This window comes from Cydia splendana, chromosome 14 (assembly GCF_910591565.1).
Source record: "Cydia splendana chromosome 14, ilCydSple1.2, whole genome shotgun sequence".
NCBI classification, from domain to species: Eukaryota; Metazoa; Arthropoda; class Insecta; order Lepidoptera; family Tortricidae; genus Cydia; species Cydia splendana.
Window position 1 is genome coordinate 15,371,871 of NC_085973.1, and position 19,053 is coordinate 15,390,923.

General features: G+C 42.6%; 1 protein-coding gene and 1 non-coding gene across 2 annotated transcripts in view; both read right to left on the reverse strand.

Moving 5' to 3' along the window:
• Window positions 1-19,053, reverse strand: part of LOC134796801 (uncharacterized) — a 68,776-nt gene that overhangs the window by 10,233 nt on the left and 39,490 nt on the right. The window contains exons 14-23 of the mRNA XM_063769024.1: window positions 18,748-18,910; window positions 18,044-18,115; window positions 14,131-14,313; window positions 8,141-8,288; window positions 7,308-7,431; window positions 6,355-6,480; window positions 5,046-5,136; window positions 2,891-3,089; window positions 2,387-2,559; window positions 1,169-1,369 (exon numbers count right to left, since the gene is read on the reverse strand). Coding sequence (XP_063625094.1) covers window positions 1,169-1,369; window positions 2,387-2,559; window positions 2,891-3,089; window positions 5,046-5,136; window positions 6,355-6,480; window positions 7,308-7,431; window positions 8,141-8,288; window positions 14,131-14,313; window positions 18,044-18,115; window positions 18,748-18,910 — 1,480 coding nt within the window. The remainder of the gene's footprint in view (window positions 1-1,168; window positions 1,370-2,386; window positions 2,560-2,890; window positions 3,090-5,045; window positions 5,137-6,354; window positions 6,481-7,307; window positions 7,432-8,140; window positions 8,289-14,130; window positions 14,314-18,043; window positions 18,116-18,747; window positions 18,911-19,053) is intronic.
• LOC134797188 (U6 spliceosomal RNA) lies at window positions 3,745-3,851 on the reverse strand. Its single transcript, XR_010145048.1, has one exon. It is a non-coding gene; the product is annotated as a U6 spliceosomal RNA (small nuclear RNA).

Sequence of the window (19,053 nt, forward strand, 5' to 3'; positions counted from 1 at the left end):
TGTGAGCGAGATTTCCGCTGCACCTATTTAATTTAATTTAATTAGTACCTACTTTTTAAGTTATAGCTTTAATTTATAAATAATATTTAGCATGTAATTATTATTGTAAAGTAATGGGTTCATACCTAAATAAATAACATTTTTATTTCTTATTTATTTATTTATAAGAATAAATATGAATATTGACCCTAATATGGAACAAAATTTTATTTGGTGCGCGCTGAGCCGCCGGGGCCCCCTAGCCGAGGCGGGGCCCCTAGGCAGTTGCCTACTTTGACTTAGGGTTAATCCGGCCCTGCATACTGCCTAGTCATAAGTAGATTTTTTGTCTTTTCAGTAAGTTCAATCCGGTAAACGTCTTCAGTAAATACTATTCATATTAAGTCAATTCCGATATTAATGTCTTCAGTAGTCTTCATTCTCAAAATACTCTAAGTAAAAGCGTCTCTTCCAGTTATTTGGTCATATCCATTAAACATCCATTCTCATTCTGTTTCATTAAAATCTTGTTCAATAGTTCAGTTTTGAGGACCTTGTAAGGCGATAGCTGGACGTTACAAGGGCCTGCGTGAGCTACCAGCGTTGACGCCAGAATGGTGGTTAAACGCGTTTCATGATCAATTTTTCGTTATCTGCACACTTCCACATTAATTTACTGCATAATACGGTATCAATATTACACTTTAAACAACATTAATGAGCAAAAACAAAGAAATGAATCACAAAGCGATACAATCAATATGCCGGTCGATGAATAACTCCTCATTTCAGTTGCGTCTAGTTTACTGCACTGCACCTACGTTAGTTAAAAAAAATAGGTAGACACATATCATTTTTTTTTATCTTTATTTTTTTTAAAGGGGTTACTTCGAATTTGGCTTCTGAAGAATGTGACCTACTTCGCCAAAAGGCGTAGGATTGTTCTTACCGTGGTAACATTTAAGGCAGTCCTGGTGACCTCTTCTCTCGGCACGTCCCAGCACAACATCTCATTGGTGATCTTATACTCCGCCATGTTTTTCGAGTGCAGCACCACGGTCCTGGTTAAAGTTAGGAGGTGTTGGTCTTCGGCTAAAGACTTGGCTGCGAGCTTGAGGATCAGGTTACTTCGAATTAGGCTTCTAAAGAATGTGACCTACTTCGCCAAAAGGCGTAGGATTGTTCTTACCGTGGTAACATTGAAGGCAGTCCTGGTGACCTCTTCTCTCGGCACGTCCCAGTACAGCATCTCGTTGGTGATCTTATACTCCGCCCCGTTCTTAGAGTGCAGCACCACGGTCCTGGTGAACGTTAGGAGGTGTTCGTCTTCGGCCAAGGACTTGGCTGTGAGCTTGAGCACGCCGCCCAGGCGGAGGATTGTTGTGAAGTCCTGTCGAAAATCAGAGTAAGTTAAGAGGAAAGGCGACGACCTGTTCTCCGTACAAACGTAGTCCCCATTTTCCTCTCTCGAAAATGAATCTAAAAAATAAAATATACTCTGTATCTTTAGATATTTAAATAAAAGTAAACAAAATCTAGATAAAAAAAAAGATTAAAAATAGTTTATTCAAGTAGGCATATTACAATGCGCTTATGAACGTCAAATAAACCTTTACCGGCTCCAACCGTACACCTCTGCCCCGAGAAGATTTAAATCCCCCCTCAATTGGAGGAGGGTATCCCAATATGGGACCGGCAACAAACTCGGCGGGACACATCTACCCTCAAATGGCTCCTTAAGCCAGTAGAGGATAGTTGAAAACATGATCAAATAGTGTAGGTTAAAGTCAGGTCGTTCAGTGACTGATCCAGGCGGTTTTGTATTTGGTTGCCTGGTTGGTTAACCAATAAATGCTATAATTAACTATCCAAAAGTGTACAAATTGTTTGTTTACTTTTTTTTAAATGCCTAAAGATACAGACTATATAAATAGTATATATCAGTAACTTTTTGATGAAGCCTATTTACGGTTGGTGAGTATAGAGGGTGGTTGGCGGCAACATGCAGTGCGTGACCCATATGGCTTATGATCGCACACTGTGGAGACGGAGCATACGACATGGGGCCGATTGCATAACAAACTACAACTAATATTACAAGCGGAACTCCTTATTTAATAAGTGAAATTAGAAAAGGAGTTCCGCTTGTAATATTAGTTGTAGTTTGTTATGCAATCGGCCCATGGTTGCGATCCTCAGCAATGAGGGACCGAGGAAGAAGAAGATTTACGGTTGAGGTTAACAGAAAGCACTTATATAAAATGAGACTAATTAGTTTAATTAATGAGAATTTGGGGGCCGAGCAGCCGTGAATTTTGGGAAAATTTTTAAGACACATATGAACTTATCATCACCAATAAATTTCCATGTCCCAAGCAGCATTAAGCTTAGGGCTAGTGTGACTTACGTCATGATGTATGACGTCGACAGAGATGGTGTATCTGTCATGCTCGATGTCGGGCCACTTGCAGATGAGCGAGGCTATGGAGCTGGCGCCCAGCACGCTGTCGTTTTCTCCCTCTTCTAGGCTTCGGGCGCGGAGGAACAGGTTCCGGAAGTACCGGAATGCTGTTCCGTAACCTGTTAACAAATTTGAATTGTATTCATGGTTTTTCAGCAAACAAAACTTTAATTGACTGTGGTCGCTAGATGAGATGACGCCAATTTAATTTCTGATCAAATTGGCAATTTAAATGTCCCGTCTCTGCTGGGTTTTAGAATGTTGTTTCATTGTAAACAGGGTGCCTAGCTAAGGTAACAATCGCTTGCGCTACGACACGCTTTGTGTCTCTCTATCACTCTTCCATATTAGTGCGACAGTGACAGTTGCGGAGCTACGGAGCGTAAACGATTGGCATGTTGGCTACGCACGCACCCAGGTTATCCCAAAAGTATCAAAATCAATACTCACGTAACTTATATCTGAACGTGATAGTCAAGACAGCCTCTTTGTCATATAAGTCCTCGATCGCGGCTCGGTCGTCGTAACTCGCCTCGAGCAGGGGGAAGAACGTTTCTAGAAACTTCTCCACGACGGCCGCCGCGGCCTCCGGGCAGTAGTTGCGTTTCATTGACGGCAGGTCGCCTTTTAGAGTGATACGGACACCATCCTATGAGAAAAAATGAAATAAAAACCTTTAGTACAAGTATTAAAAGAAAAAAAAACCCCTACGTTATATGCTATTTTATGCCAATAATCTTCTTCTTCTCTGTCGTATCGCTCTTGGCGGAGCGGTCGTGGTCACGTTGAGGCGTCCGCATCGGTAGTAGAGGCGGATCTTTCGCCATCTCTCCCTGTTGGCAGACTGTCTGGCACAGTCAGATACGCGGTTTAATAATGCCTTACATTATTTAGGAAAAAAGCTGATACTCTTCAAATTGCTGGACCGATTTCTATCAAACATAGCTATGAACCACCGCAAGGAAACTCGCTTTCACGAAAAAAAAATCGCATCAAAATCGGGCCATCCGTTGGAGAGCTGCGCTACCACAGACAGACAGACAGACATTGACGTCAAATATATAACACCCCTTTTTTTGCGTCAGCGGTTAAAAACAGTTGAAAATGCGTTTAAAATCATTGTATGTAGGATATCTCCTCCATAGAGCAGGGGTCACCAAATGGCTGACCGCGGTCCGCATCCGGACCGCCGACCTATTTTATTTTTTTCGCTTAACGGACTTAAAAAACGGACCGCAATGGTCATTTTATTTCAAGAACCGGACCCCTCAAGAGCATTCATTATCTCAAAGTGAAAATATCCAAAAAATGTGGAACGCTTCACGATTTTGCGTGTCATCCTTGCGCAGGGGCCATGCTAATCTTCTCTGTATCGTTCCAATTTTAGTATATGTACTGCCGAAGCAAGTACACTTAGAACTGACATCCATTTCTATATATACTAACCGACATCCAAAACTTCGTAAGCGCGAGCTACGGTTTTTGAATTTTAAAATATGGAAATATAAACAGATCGCGATTCTATGATATAAAATAGGTAGTATATCTTCATGGCTATCAGATACATGACTTATTAATTTACTTAAATAATTATTCTTTGAAATAAATGAATAAAATCGTAATAAGTTCAGTGTTTGGTAACAGTTGCGCCATCTAGTGGTGGGCCGAGCAAACAAAAGTTGATGACGTCAACCATTAGAGTCCCCTTGTATTTATGCTTATTACTAAGCCTTGCCAAAAGATGGCGGTAAAGTCTAAAGTATGCTAGTAGAAAAAAAATCGCTGGTTTTTAGGGTTCCGTACCCAAAGGGTAAAACGGGACCCTATTACTAAGACTTCGCTGTCCGTCCGTCCGTCCGTCCGTCCGTCCGTCCATCCGTCCGTCCGTCCGTCCGTCCGTCCGTCCGTCCGTCCGTCCGTCCGTCCGTCCGTCCGTCCGTCCGTCCGTCCGTCTGTCTGTCACCAGGCTGTATCTCACGAACCGTGATAGCTAGACAGTTGAAATTTTCACAGATGATGTATTTCTGTTGCCGCTATAACAACAAATACTAAAAACAGAATAAAATAAAGATTTAAATGGGGCTCCCATACAACAAACGTGATTTTTGACCAAAGTTAAGCAACGTCGGGAGTGGTCAGTACTTGGATGGGTGACCGTTTTTTTTTTTGTTTTTTTTTTTATATGGTACGGAACCCTTCGTGCGCGAGTCCGACTCGCACTTGCCCGATTTTTTCAAATAGTTACTTTTGGATTGTTAAGATGCGTCAGTGCGTAGTAAGCGCTAAAATGCTATTAGGCATTAAGTCCGCCATTTGTATACGATGTTTTTATTTTGTGCAATAACGTGTGACAAATCAATTTCTTTGTCCAATCTCATTGCCTCTCACTCTCTCATTAAACTAAAATGTGAGACGCAATACATATTGGACAAAGAAGGTGGATAGGTGGAATTATAACACCCTATCAAATCGTTGATATTGATAATCGTTTGTTCCTATCCGTCATTTTGACATTTCCGTTTGTCAGAAAGGGACAAATTCAACAGAGGTCTGTAAGAGTTTGCTAAGTTTTAAAATAAGGGGGTCAATAAATGAATAAACTTACCAACTCCATGACCTCATGGAACATCATCCTAACGACCTTGATATAGTGGCCCGGATCGATGTAGTCGCGGCACAGCGGGTTGCCCTCAAGTCTGTAATTCAAAAAAGTAAAAAAAAATCTTCAAGTAGGCCCCAATAAAACATTTACATGAAAATACATATAAACATTTAGGGCCACTTTCACCTGGAGTTACCATGGTTACCAGTACTAGTATAGTTTGACATTGGATTAACGGTTTAACCGGTTAACCCCGGGTTACTGGGATGGTGCAAATATGGCGCTAATAAATACAACTGTCAATAAGTAAACATACATTATTATAACCTGAAAATAAATGACTACTACGATATAACGGACATGTATATGATTGATTTTAACCTCTCTTATCATTAAATCTAATTTAAACTTCGAGCAACACGGAAGGGAGGCGGCATTCGCACTATTTCCCCTCTGCCGAGGTACAAGATTAGCGCGTCAATCTAATCTAGCGCGGGTAATAAAACTAGTTGCACTTGGATTTTTCACTAGACCGAGTCCAGACGCGCGCGTGAACACTGCTGCACAAAAATGCCGGTTTGCTCGGTTTTTTGTTATAAAAAGAGGTCGGGGACATCAAATTTACAAAAAGAAAGTGTTACATTTCACATGTAATATTTTTTTTACATATCATACGTTTAATTACATTCAAACACAATTATTATATTTTAGTCTCATGTAATTGTTGGATTTATCGATTTTGCTCGCTCAGTACAAATTGCGGATCGGTCGAGCGACAAATCCGGCTTCTCATCTCTCAGAATACAATAACATACTTCAACGAAAATGTGTTAGTGTGCGTGTTGTGACACTTGTCACTCGTCCGTACACAAAAAGAGATCGAGGTTTGCAAGATTTGTCTTTGACGTGTGTCATTTTCTATGTATTTGTGTCGTCATTACAGATTGGATTTTCTATGTAAGTGTGTGAGAACTGCGACTGTGTGCACCTTTCCCCCCGCGAAAAATGGCAGAATGATTTGTACGGTGAGATATCGCTTGGGCCCCTCCCTTCCGATGTGTCGGAAGCCGGTGTTGCTCGAAGAATTTAAAAAAATATATACGGGGTATAATCTGTTGAAAGAAAACTACAGTCAGCGATAAAATCTTGTACCTACCTATTAAAAATGTTTCTTAAGATAGAAAGTCTTAAGATATATTTTATAACATGTATCCTAGTTTTAAGGTATATTGGGCTATTGCCCAACTATTGTAGCCTGAAAAAAAAAGTTAATTTTTTAGTTTTTTCAAAACTATGACAGCTTTTGGCCTACCTGAGCGAGCGGAGCGGTAGGTCGCGAATAGGTAGCAGTAGAGTGACCTTGTCCAGGTAGTTGTGGGACAGGTCGAGGCGTTTGAGGCGGGGCGTGTTCTTGTGGAGGTCGAACCCGTCGAGGGTACTGGAAGAAAAAAACATTTGTGTTGGACGGTTTAGAGGGACTCACCATGGTATAATAATATACTCCGCCTGGTACTCTCTTCCGAGATTCGCGTATGACTTAACTGACACGGGCCTACGTCATCATGCTGTTTACAGGTTCTCAAACTTTAAAATGTGGGAGAATTTTAACCAACGGTGAAAATTATTTTAACGGCAATTTTAAGTTATTCATGTAGAAACATAGTAAAATAAAACAAATCTAATGTATTAAATTAAACTTTATTTATCTATACAAGACAAACGTTTGAAAAACTAATTCACAGTTACACATTAATTACCAAGCTTACGACGTGAAAAGTTTGGAAAACACTGCGACTGCTGACACTGAGCGAGAAGGAAATAACAATTAACACGCGTTCGACAAGGATGACGGCCAGGGCATGAAGTAATCTAGATCCGAATTGTCAAATGTGAGAGCGCTATCCTGTGTTGCCAGCAGTGTAAACAGAATTACCCGAACGTCTGAAATGTATTTCGTGAATCGGAAGATATTGCTAACGAATAATTAAAAATGACGTGTTATTGTAAAATTTAAGATAAAATACATATAAATAAAAATTATAAAATTATAAATAAATATTTCAACTTATTAACCATAGGTATAATGTACCCATGTAACATGTTATGTTGAAATAAAGTGGCAATGTTATTGTGACGTAGGCCTGTGTCACTCTGGGAAGAGAAGACCATGTTTTATTAGACCATGTGACTCACATCTTGAGCAGATGTAAACCTTATCACGAAGACATAAGGTACACCTTAGTGCTGTTGGTAGTTGGTACTCACGTGAGCCTGTTCCGAGACAGGTTGAGCTCGGTGAGGTGCTCCCACGGCACGGCTTTTTGTAGCTGGAACAGTTCCATCTGATTCGTAGGACGGTTTAGAGGGAAATACACGAAGTGGCTCACATCTGGAAAAAATAGCAATAAGTAAGTAGGTACTTAGAACTGTTCCCTAGAGAAAGTTGTGGCGTCTCGGGTACTGGAGGTATTTATTGGTTACTATTTCTTTCGCAAGGTATCTGCACCAAAGGCCCATCTTTCTTTTTATTATGTTTTATATTAACTTGCAATTTCATATGGTACCAGCGAACATGGACGCAAAATTTGACTAAAAGTATGAAATTTTGAAAGTAGGCTTAAAAAACCGGCCTTCCTTAGTGCTGGTATCTTACATGACAGTATTTACAACCTATGAAAGGGGTGTTTTGAAGCGTGTATAACAGGGAATCGCAGGGGCTGGCAGGGTTCCGTTCCGTGTCTTCATGATGGTGGCATTTATGTCTTTTTAATGATATGAAAAGTTTTTTTTTAGAAAAACTCTTACCCTTTTCGACGTTGGTCTCGTCTGACATGATCATCAGTCTTCTGCGTAAGACGAGGCAAGGGATCAGATTTATTTGGTTCAGTCCTGTGTCTGTGATGTGAGCGATATGCTTAGCGTTAGCTCGACGATTACTTACCCTTTTCAATGAGGAACTCGGTGAGGTCGACGTTGGTCTCGTCTGACATGATCATCAGTCTTCTGCGTAAGACGAGGCGAGGGATCAGATCTATTTGATTCAGTCCTGTGTCAGTGATGTGAGCGATATGCTCAACGTTATCTCGACGATTACTTACCCTTTTCAATGAGGAACTCGGTGAGGTCGACGTTGGTCTCGTCTGACATGATCATCAGTCTTCTGCGTAAGACGAGGCGAGGGATCAGATCTATTTGGTTCAGTCCTGTGTCTGTGAGCGATATGCTCAGCGTTAGCTCGACGTCATCCTTTATAAAATTGAAAATAACGTCATCCTTTATAAAACCATGGGACGAAACCATTATGCCCCATCTAATTGAATTGTGGGGTCGGAATGACCTTTATAACTTTTATTTTATTAATAATAATAATTGGTAATTTATCGTGCGTAAATTTCCTTAATTTCATGTCGAAGATAATAATTTTTATGTATAATTTTGTGTAAGTTATAATAATGTATAACTTATATTAAGGTTATATAACATTTATATGAATAATTTCTTAAATAATAATAACAAATAATGTATATCTGAAATCTCAATACAAATATGTATTTAATCTCTCGCGGACAGAGCGACCGATTTTGTTATTAGATTTCTACTTGGCATGCACTTTGTCCCGGAGTAAATTGATCTAGTTCCGCTGTAAGCGCTGCGTGCCGTACGGAACGGTCTAACGGGCGACCGTCGGCTGCAGCGCTCGCAGTCCTGTATTGCGCCCGCCAGCGCAGGCGCAGCCAGTGCTTGAGAGACCTCGACGCGAGACGCATGTGCCTTATCGTGCTGCCGAGCCAAATTGCATTCCGCTTGCATTGTATTCTAAATAGTTCGCTTTTTCTTTCGCTTTCGCTCTTCTCCTTCTGCTCTTTATGGACTGATGTGTATTGTGCTAACTGTTCCTTTCGTGTGCCGTACTAACGGACAATAAATTGGTGTTTGAAAACGAACGCTTGGTGCTTGTTATTTATCTCAGCTTCTGCACCCGCTTACCGGCACGCTTAGCAACAGCACAAAGGCAAGTGTACCTACCACATCTACACTGGTGACCCCGTGGAACGCTGAAAATGAGCGATACTGAGAATAACGGTTCGGAGACGCCCGGGCCGAGCAAACAAAGGAACGGTGCTCAAGATGGCGGCATAGCAACGGAAATTTACCGCATCGGCGTGAAAGTGCCTGTGTTTTGGCCAGAGAAACCGGCAGTATGGTTCGCCCAAATGGAATCGCAATTTAGTGTTTCGAATATTACTGCGGACGCGACCAAATATAATTACATAGTCGCGCAGCTCGATTCTCAGTATGCCGCTGAGGTGGAAGATATAATTGTTTCGCCGCCAGCTACCGACAAATATAAGAAAATAAAAGAAGAGCTCATCAAAAGGCTCTCTGTGTCCCGGCAGAAGAAAGTGAAGCAGTTGCTTAGTCAGGAAGAGTTGGGTGATAGAAAACCTTCCCAGTTTCTCCGCCACCTGCGTCATTTGGCCGGGCCGAATGTACCCGATGAGTTTCTTTTATCTATATGGACGTCTCGCCTACCAAGTAACTTGCAATTCGTGATCGCATCGAAGCCCAATGACCCAATTGAAGAGCTAGCAGAGTTGGCTGACCGTGTGCACGACGTGGCAACTCCTCAGGTAGCCGCAGCATCAGCGCCTGATCCTCAATTGGCTATCCTCATGCGTCAAGTGAGTGAGTTGACTAAGGACATGAAGGCGCTAAAAAGTCAGCTCAATAGTGATAGGCCGTCGCGATCAAGATCTCGCGCATCCGGCAAATCCCGCAACCGCTCCAGCTCTCAGAGGTCGCAGTCAAGTTATCGGAAGTTTCCTGAGTGCTGGTACCATGCGAAGTTTGGTGAGAAAGCAACAAGGTGCGTGAAACCGTGCGACTACCAGGCGGGAAACGAAAGGGGCACTCGTTGATGGCGACCGCCGTTTGCCCGAGTCCTGGTCGCTTATTTGTTACTGACCAATCAACGAAGATACAGTTTCTCGTGGACACTGGTAGCGACGTCTGTGTCTTCCCAAGGTCGCAACTGAAATATCGGCGACAACCAACCAACTACCAGTTAGCTGCTGCGAACGGCTCACCCATAATAACTTATGGCTATTTACACTTGGTGCTGAATCTAGGCTTGCGCCGCGACTTTGCTTGGAGATTTATTGTTGCGGATGTGACGAAGCCAATAATCGGCGTGGACTTCCTGGCTTATTACGACCTTCTTCCTGACTGCAAGAATAAACAGCTGGTCGATAGAACGACTAGCTTGTGTGCCGTGGCTTTGCCTGGATGTTCGACGGACGAAATATCTTCAGTCAAGGTGGTGTCGGGTGAGTCAGATTATCATCGCATACTACTTGAATACCCCGACATTACTCGCCCATCTGGCGTTCATCGGGTTCCCAAGCATAACGTCCTCCATTTTATAAGGACTACTCCAGGGCCTCCTGTGTCTTGCTCTCCTCGACGGTTGGCCCCGGACAAATTAAAAATTGCTAAGGACGAGTTCTCAGCGATGCTACAAAATGGTACAGCCAGACCTTCAGAGTCACCTTGGTCGTCACCTCTGCACCTAGCCCCTAAGAAGAATAATGGCTGGAGGCCTTGCGGTGATTACCGAATGCTAAATGCAAGGACTGTTCCGGATAAATATCCAATTCGCCATATACACGATTTTGCTCATAGCATTTCTGGTTGCCAGGTTTTCTCCACCATCGACCTTGAGAAGGCGTACCACCAGATCCCCGTGAACCCAGAAGACATCCAGAAGACCTCGATCACCACACCGTTTGGCCTCTACGAGTTCCCGTATATGACGTTCGGGCTCAGGAATGCTGCCCAGACGTTCCAACGGTTTGTGGATGAGATGGTAAGGGGACTGGATTTTTGTTATGCCTATTTAGACGACTTTCTGGTATACTCAAAGGATGAAGTAACTCACAAAGAGCACCTGGGCCAGCTGTTTGCCAAATTCCAGGAGTACGGGATGGTGATTAACACCTCTAAATGTGTCTTCGGTGCATCGGAGGTAACATTCCTGGGCTACAGCATTTCAGCCGGAGGTACCAAGCCCCTCCCGTCCAAGGTCGATGCCATTAAAGACTTCCCGGTCCCAAAGAACGTGAGGGAGCTGCGCAGATTCTTAGGGATGGTGAATTTTTACCGCAGATTTATCCCTGGGGCAGCAGCGTCTCAGGCTCCACTTCATGCGCTTTTAACTGGATCCGTAAAGCCTTCTCATCCAGTCAACTTTAACGCTGAAGAAAATGAGGCTTTTGAGCGTTGCAAGGACAGCTTATGTCAGGCTGCGATGCTGGCGCATCCCAATAGTCAAGCTAAGCTGGCCATCGTCACAGACGCTTCCGATACCGCCATGGGCGCTGCGCTGCAACAGTATATCGACGAGGAATGGCAGCCTCTGGCGTTCTTCTCCAGAAAATTAAGCCCCGCGCAACGTAAGTACTCGCCGTACGATCGGGAGCTCTTGGCCATATATGAAGCGCTCAAATACTTTAGGCACATGGTCGAGGCCAGGGACTTCACGATCTACACGGACCACAAGCCCATCTGCTTCGCCTTCAACTCACGCAAGGATAATTGCTCACCCAGACAGTTCAGGCATTTGGACTTTATAGCTCAATTCACGACGGATATAAGGCATATCTCTGGGAAGGACAACGTTGTGGCAGATACCCTGTCGCGCGTTGAGGAAGTTACACAGCCGATCGATTTGGAGAAGCTAGCGCAATCCCAGATAAGAGATCCAGAGTTGCAGGAGCTCCTACATAGTGACAATTCGCTACACCTGAAGAAGTTCAAGTTGCCAGGTATGCAGGCCGAACTGTATTGCAACGAGAGTGACCAAACACTCAGGCCCTATGTCACGAAGGAGTTGCGAAGACAAGTGTTCCAGAGCTTGCACTCCCTTAGCCACCCTGGTGCTAATGCCTCCATAAAGCTCGTTACAGACCGGTACGTTTGGCCAGGTATCAATAAAGATTGCCGCGAATGGACACGTACCTGTTTATCATGTCAGAGAGCCAAGGTCACTCGCCACATTTCTGCGCCACTCGGAACATACCGACTCCCAAGAGCGAGGTTCATGCACGTCCACATAGACCTCATAGGCCCCATGCCAGTTTCTCAAGGGTTCAAATACTGCCTCACAGCTGTCGATAGATATACACGTTGGCCTGAGGTAGTACCGCTACAGGATATCACAGCAGAAGCCGTAGCCAGAGGACTCCTACATGGCTGGATATCACGGTTCGGCTGCCCCAACGACATTGTGACCGATCGTGGCAGACAATTCGAGAGCTGCCTGTTCAAGCATCTATCGGAGCTAGCAGGCTTCCAGCATCGTCGCACAACAGCCTACCACCCGGCGTGCAATGGCCTCGTGGAGCGTTTCCACAGACAGTTAAAAGCTGCTATCACCTGTCACGCGTCTAGCAACTGGGTAGACACATTACCATTGGTCTTGCTCGGTATACGTAGTGCGTACAAGGAGGATCTCAACGCTTCTACTGCTGAGCTCGTATACGGGGAGCCTCTGAGGTTGCCAGGAGAGTTATTACACTCAAAGTCGCCAGATGACACTATAGATGTGACGGATTATGTCGCACGCCTGCGTAAGTTTGCCCATAACCTCACTCCAGTGCCAGCGTCACGCCATACGAACAATAGACGAGTCTTCATATACAAGGATCTCAACACCGCCAGTCACGTGCTGCTCAGAGACGATGCGTGTCATCCACCGCTGCAGCCGGCGTATACTGGTCCGTACGAAGTGCTCGAAAGAGGTGATAAAGTGTTCAAGTTGCGTGTGAAAGGCAAAAGTGTTACAGTGTCCATAGACCGCATTAAACCTGCATATATACTGGCAGATGTGCCGAATGTACCAATTCCTATCCCGTCCATTCAACCTACTCCAGAGACTGAAAACACGGTCAGAAAGACAAAGTCAGGACGTACAGTGCGTGTCCCAGATTATTATTAATTTTTTTTTTCTATCGCCCTTGACGGTCTCTGGAGGGGGGTGATGTGGGGTCGGAATGACCTTTATAACTTTTATTTTATTAATAATAATAATTGGTAATTTATCGTGCGTAAATTTCCTTAATTTCATGTCGAAGATAATAATTTTTATGTATAATTTTGTGTAAGTTATAATAATGTATAACTTATATTAAGGTTATATAACATTTATATGAATAATTTCTTAAATAATAATAACAAATAATGTATATCTGAAATCTCAATACAAATATGTATTTAATCTCTCGCGGACAGAGCGACCGATTTTGTTATTAGATTTCTACTTGGCATGCACTTTGTCCCGGAGTAAATTGATCTAGTTCCGCTGTAAGCGCTGCGTGCCGTACGGAACGGTCTAACGGGCGACCGTCGGCTGCAGCGCTCGCAGTCCTGTATTGCGCCCGCCAGCGCAGGCGCAGCCAGTGCTTGAGAGACCTCGACGCGAGACGCATGTGCCTTATCGTGCTGCCGAGCCAAATTGCATTCCGCTTGCATTGTATTCTAAATAGTTCGCTTTTTCTTTCGCTTTCGCTCTTCTCCTTCTGCTCTTTATGGACTGATGTGTATTGTGCTAACTGTTCCTTTCGTGTGCCGTACTAACGGACAATAAATTGGTGTTTGAAAACGAACGCTTGGTGCTTGTTATTTATCTCAGCTTCTGCACCCGCTTACCGGCACGCTTAGCAACAGCACAAAGGCAAGTGTACCTACCACATCTACAGAATGTAACTTATTTAACTTTTTTTTAATTATGTGTCTTTTGTATCGCATGCCTGATTTTAAAGATGTTTTCAAAGAAAATTTCGAAATGGCAACCCTCATTATTTGACGACGCTATATACAGGCTGTGCCTAAAACCAACGCCAAGACTTATAGATTGTCAGGGCTTATAGATCACATCAGCTGAATTCTCATATGTAGTTTTTGGGATATCGGCACAGATAAGGGTAAATTTGCTTAATCTTGTAGCCCATCAGCTGTTCTATAAGCCCTTTAAGTATTGGCATTGGTTTTAGGGACACCGATATAATATTAACAAATATGTATAACATACCTTGCGTATGCAGAACCCCACTTTATGTATGGCGACCAACGCAGAGTGGCAGCGGATGACAAGAAACCTGCATTTTTGCGACGTGAACTCTATGAACAGAGGTATGAAGCTCTTGCCCTTCACGCAGTCTAGGACTGCGTCGAGGACGTCTTCTTTCGTCCATGTCTTCGGGTATCCCGTTACCTAAAACCAAAGTTACATTGGTTGAGTAAGATGTGTAAAATCTATGACAATTTCGTGCTTAGAATTTGACAGGTACTTAAACGAGATGGCGCTGTACAGCTCCATACATTTTGCGGTAACTCTGATTGTCAAAATTTGACGTTTGACAATTCAGTGAACGCAAAACATATGGCGCAGTTACGTTTTGCATTAGTTACTAAGGGGTAGATATGAGCGCCGCGCCGGCGCGCCGCCGCCGCCGACAAAATTTTCGCGCCGCCGCCGCCGACGCTGCGCTATCGGCGTGGCATCGGCGTGACCTTGTTAGATAGTACTACTTTCAGAATCAGAAATATATATTTTATTTAGTTTAGATCTTTAACAGCGCCAGTCTGAATAGCTTATAGACATTCAAAAGGTATTGTAAGTTGTAACTTATTGTATAATAAATAAATAAATAATTATAGGTCCATATAATTAAAAAATATTGATGGTAAATTCAAACTTTTCTGTTTGGTAACCGCGCTAGTACTGTTAGGGCAACGAAATTACTAATTTTGCCAGCTGGCTAGCTCATCCGTCATCATCTCGGCCATAAGACGTCCACTGCTGAACATAGGCCTCCCCCTTGGACCTCCATACGTACCGGTTGGAAGCGACCCGCATCCAGCGTCTTCCGGCGACATTAATACGGTCGTCTGTCCATCTTGTGGGTGGACGTCCTACGCTGCCATTGCTAGTCCGTGGTCTCCACTCGAGCACTTTTCGACCCCATCGGCCATCTTCTCTTCACCGCGAATTTAATCATTGCAAGCATGGATTGAATGTCTTTAAAAGGGGTTAATTTCAGATATTAAGTGTTTTCACGCCCAAAGGTCCGGCCGTTGGCTTCGCACGGAATCACGGAAGGGCCTCGGAAACGGAATCTGGTCTCATATAAGCTTGGCCATTGTTCAAATTTCAAGCTTTGCTTTCTCGCAGCCCAATCTTTGGCCTCGCATCGCTCGCATAGAAGTAAAACGCTATCTGAACCTCCAAGTTTTCGGCCCTGTTTGGAGCCTAACTTTCGGCCTTACTTTTAAAATAAATGCTTGGTCATTAGATCTTCTCCGATCTTAGCTTCACTGCAGCACGGCCTTTAACCTCGCACCAATGCACCTGCAGGAAAGCTCCAGGTCTTTAACACTATGGCCTCGGTCTTTATCGGCCTTCGGACTTGCTTACACTGGACCTATAGTTCAATTCCAAGCTCTGCTCTCTTGTAGCTTGGCCTTCGGCCTCGCACAGAGGCGCGCCGTAATCGGCGCTCCGGGCATTCGGCCGTCAGCCAAGCTCACACTTGGCATTACCTGCAGCTTCTGGCCTCGCATGGGAAGGCGTCGGAAACAGGTCTTCGGTGTTAGGTGGAGCTCGGCCCTGGACCTCACTTTTTGACATAAATCTGTTTTTTGGGTCGTAATTGGTTAATGACGGAGCTTGATTTTCCTCACTTCGGCTCTTTGGACTGTCGACCAGACGTTTCCCTGATACAGTCAATCCGCTACTTTTTACTAAGCACAAAAGATAAGGGCCTCGCAAAGATCTTCCGGCCAGGGCCTCGCCAAGATTAAGACCGCCTCTGATGCCGCGCGATACTGTTCATACTTTATAAAACTTTTTTCGTACCTTTATTGAATAAATTTTGCTTGAAATTGAAAAATACACTTATTTTATAACTTCCTTACAACAAAAACATGTTAACGGGTAAAATTTTGGTTTGAATTCGTTTTTCATTAATCAAAGGTGTTTCAAGGCCACGCCGCCGATTCGCCGCCGCCGCCGACCGATATTGACCGGCGCGCCGCCGCCGGCTAAATGCCTATCGGCGCTCATATCTACTAAGGGGTCATTCCATAATAAACGCTACCAAGGGTTCAAAAATGAAAATTAGTTTAAGAAGTCAACACTAACCTATTTCCATAGAAAACATACCAAACCTTCATGTCAGAAAAAAAAACCGAAAAAAAAAACAATTTTTACACGTTTTTCATGTACTTGATCGCAACGTTTAAATGATAGGCGTAAAACTAATTTTATACAGCGATATTGGCAAGACTAATTAAAAAGAAAGTAACTGTAAACTGTTACAAATTTCCCGCAGTTATTCCAGGTAAAATATCGTAATTTTATAATTTGTCTTTAAAAATATTAAAAAGCATGGATTAATCGGTTTTTAGAGGAGTATTCTAGACTGTGGTCTCAAAGTAACACCCGAAACGAAAAAGAGATAAAAGTATGTGTAACTTTTCCCGTAATTAACTATAGCCAAACATGTTTTGCCAAAGAAAGGCTATGATGTGAACCTATGCAAATGTGTAATAGTTGTTGTTTTAGCGTCTGCTTTAGTCGTATGTTTTAAAGTTTGAAGTTGTGTAACACCCGAAACGTGTTGATTTTCCGCCTGTCCGTCCCCGGCTTTTCTCCGTGATGGTTAGCGCTAGAAAGCTGCAATTTGTCATGGATACATAAATCAATGATGGCGACAAAGTAGTAACACAAAAATTACAAAAAAAAAAATTTTAGGTTTGCTCCTGTACAAAATATTTTTAATTTTTTTGTGACTTTAATCCTGTGACGTGGGGTGTCGTTGGATAGATCTTTCAAAATGAATAGGTGTCACCATCGACCATTTTTTGATTAAGTGAATATTTTCGGTAATATTCGCATCGAAAGAAAAATAATTATGATATTTTCGAGAAACAGTTTTTATTGTTAAGATTAATGTATTTTATAATAATTCAGCATTTATTACTTATGTTTTTAATCGAATTTATTAAAAAGACTATAATTTCAATAAAATGAGCCATAATTTCGTATAAATCTGTCTTAACTTCGTACTCGTAACACCCGAAACGAACCATGAGTAACACCCGAAACAGGTAATTTATTTTATTAAAATTAATTGAAAAGTGATACTAAGTGTTACTTCGGTGTTTCAGTAGACTATACTAACTATTATTACTTGACATAAATAAAACTGGAGGTTACTTGACAAAATTCGCTAAATTATGCATTTTGGTACTGATGGTCAGAAGGTATAGGCCAATTCCCGTAACGCCCGAAACAGCTACTTTTTAGTGATTCTCTCGTTATTGCTCTTATACTTTAATTATGTGTGTACAGGAAAAGAAAATATTATCAAAGTAGTAGATGAATCAATAGTTATAACCTCCTAGTTCCTGTTACAATATCGAATAAAACCTTATTTTAAGAGTTCAAGTGTAACACCCGAAACGGTGGAATGACCCTAAGGGTTACGTTTTCTTAGACTTTACCTCTCTATCACAATCAATTCTCTTATAGATAGAATATAAATAATGGAGAAATGCAAAGATTGAGCGTAAATTATATTTAGGAGGCTATTTGTAATTTGTTTTTTACGTTTAACCCCTTGTCTGTGTATGATACGGATTCAAACCGAATATTTAATTAGGGCTCATTTAGACGATGCGAGAACTAGCATGCGAGTTACATTACATTGCGGTTTTTGATCGGTCGGTTGAATTGGACGTAACCAACAGACTGCAATATAACTAAAATCGCATGCGAGTTCGCGCGCCGTCTAAATCAGCTCTTAATCTTTTAATTTCAATTCGTCAAGTTTTCTCAAATTAGGTCTTAGGGTCAACTGAGTATCATATCTTGAGTATTCTTTACCAAATTTCATCAAGAAGGGATAATGTTTGTAATGTATAGAATGTTGACTACTTACCACGACTTGTATAAACACGTTGTCTTTTTCATATCCCGCCTCCATCTGTTCTTGTTCCAAAAGCATAACAGACTAAAACAAACAAAACACAATATTCATCAAAATGATTAATCTCAGCGTCATTGCCAAGCGTTGGTGGTTACCAACGGCGTTAAGGGTAAGATACCATTTATTCAGAAAATATGTCACATGTGCGCACGGCCTAATACCGGGAAAGGCTGACGTTGGCGTGAATAATTAAGGCCTCATTCCCACGAGCGCTTTTACAACGCGCGTTAAAAAAGCGTTTGAATGACACAAGTGGATACATGTGTATTTATATTCACACGTCGGCGGTGGCGCTTTTTATCAAGCGTTGTTGGATTTTCGACTTTAATCGTGCGGATAGATTCAAGCGCTTTTTTAACGCGCGTTGTAAAACCGCTCGTGGGAATGAGGCCTAAGCCCACATTCGCACGGGAGCTTTTTCAACGCGCGTTAAAAAAGCGCTTGAATCTGTCTGCACTCTAAATTCGATTTAACGACCAAGGCTTAAAGTCGAAAATCCAACAACGTTTGTTAAAAAGCGCCACCGCTGTCGTGTGAATACATACATGGTTATCCATTTGTGTCATTCAAACGCTTTTTTAACGCGCGTTGAAAAAGCTGCCGTGCGAACGGGGCCTAAAAGAGAATAATAACGTTTACTTGAATACTGGGATTACCTTAGATAACCTAGCGGAGACGGTCTTCCTAAGCTGCAGGTTCTTCTTCCACGGCCAGAAAGGCAGGTATTTCTTCACGATCTCGTCTTCGCTCTCGAGTATATCCTTGCGGAGGTGGACGGGAATGTAGCGGAACGATTCGTCCGTCTCACCCACCACCTCTCTGGTGAATGAGATAAAAAATATGGTGAAAACGTGGCCAGAGAAGTAATAAAGTTGCAACAAGTATAGGGACTTCATGTTTACACATTGCAAAGGTATACAAAATAAGAAAAAATGTGCTTCGAACAGGGAATATTACACAAA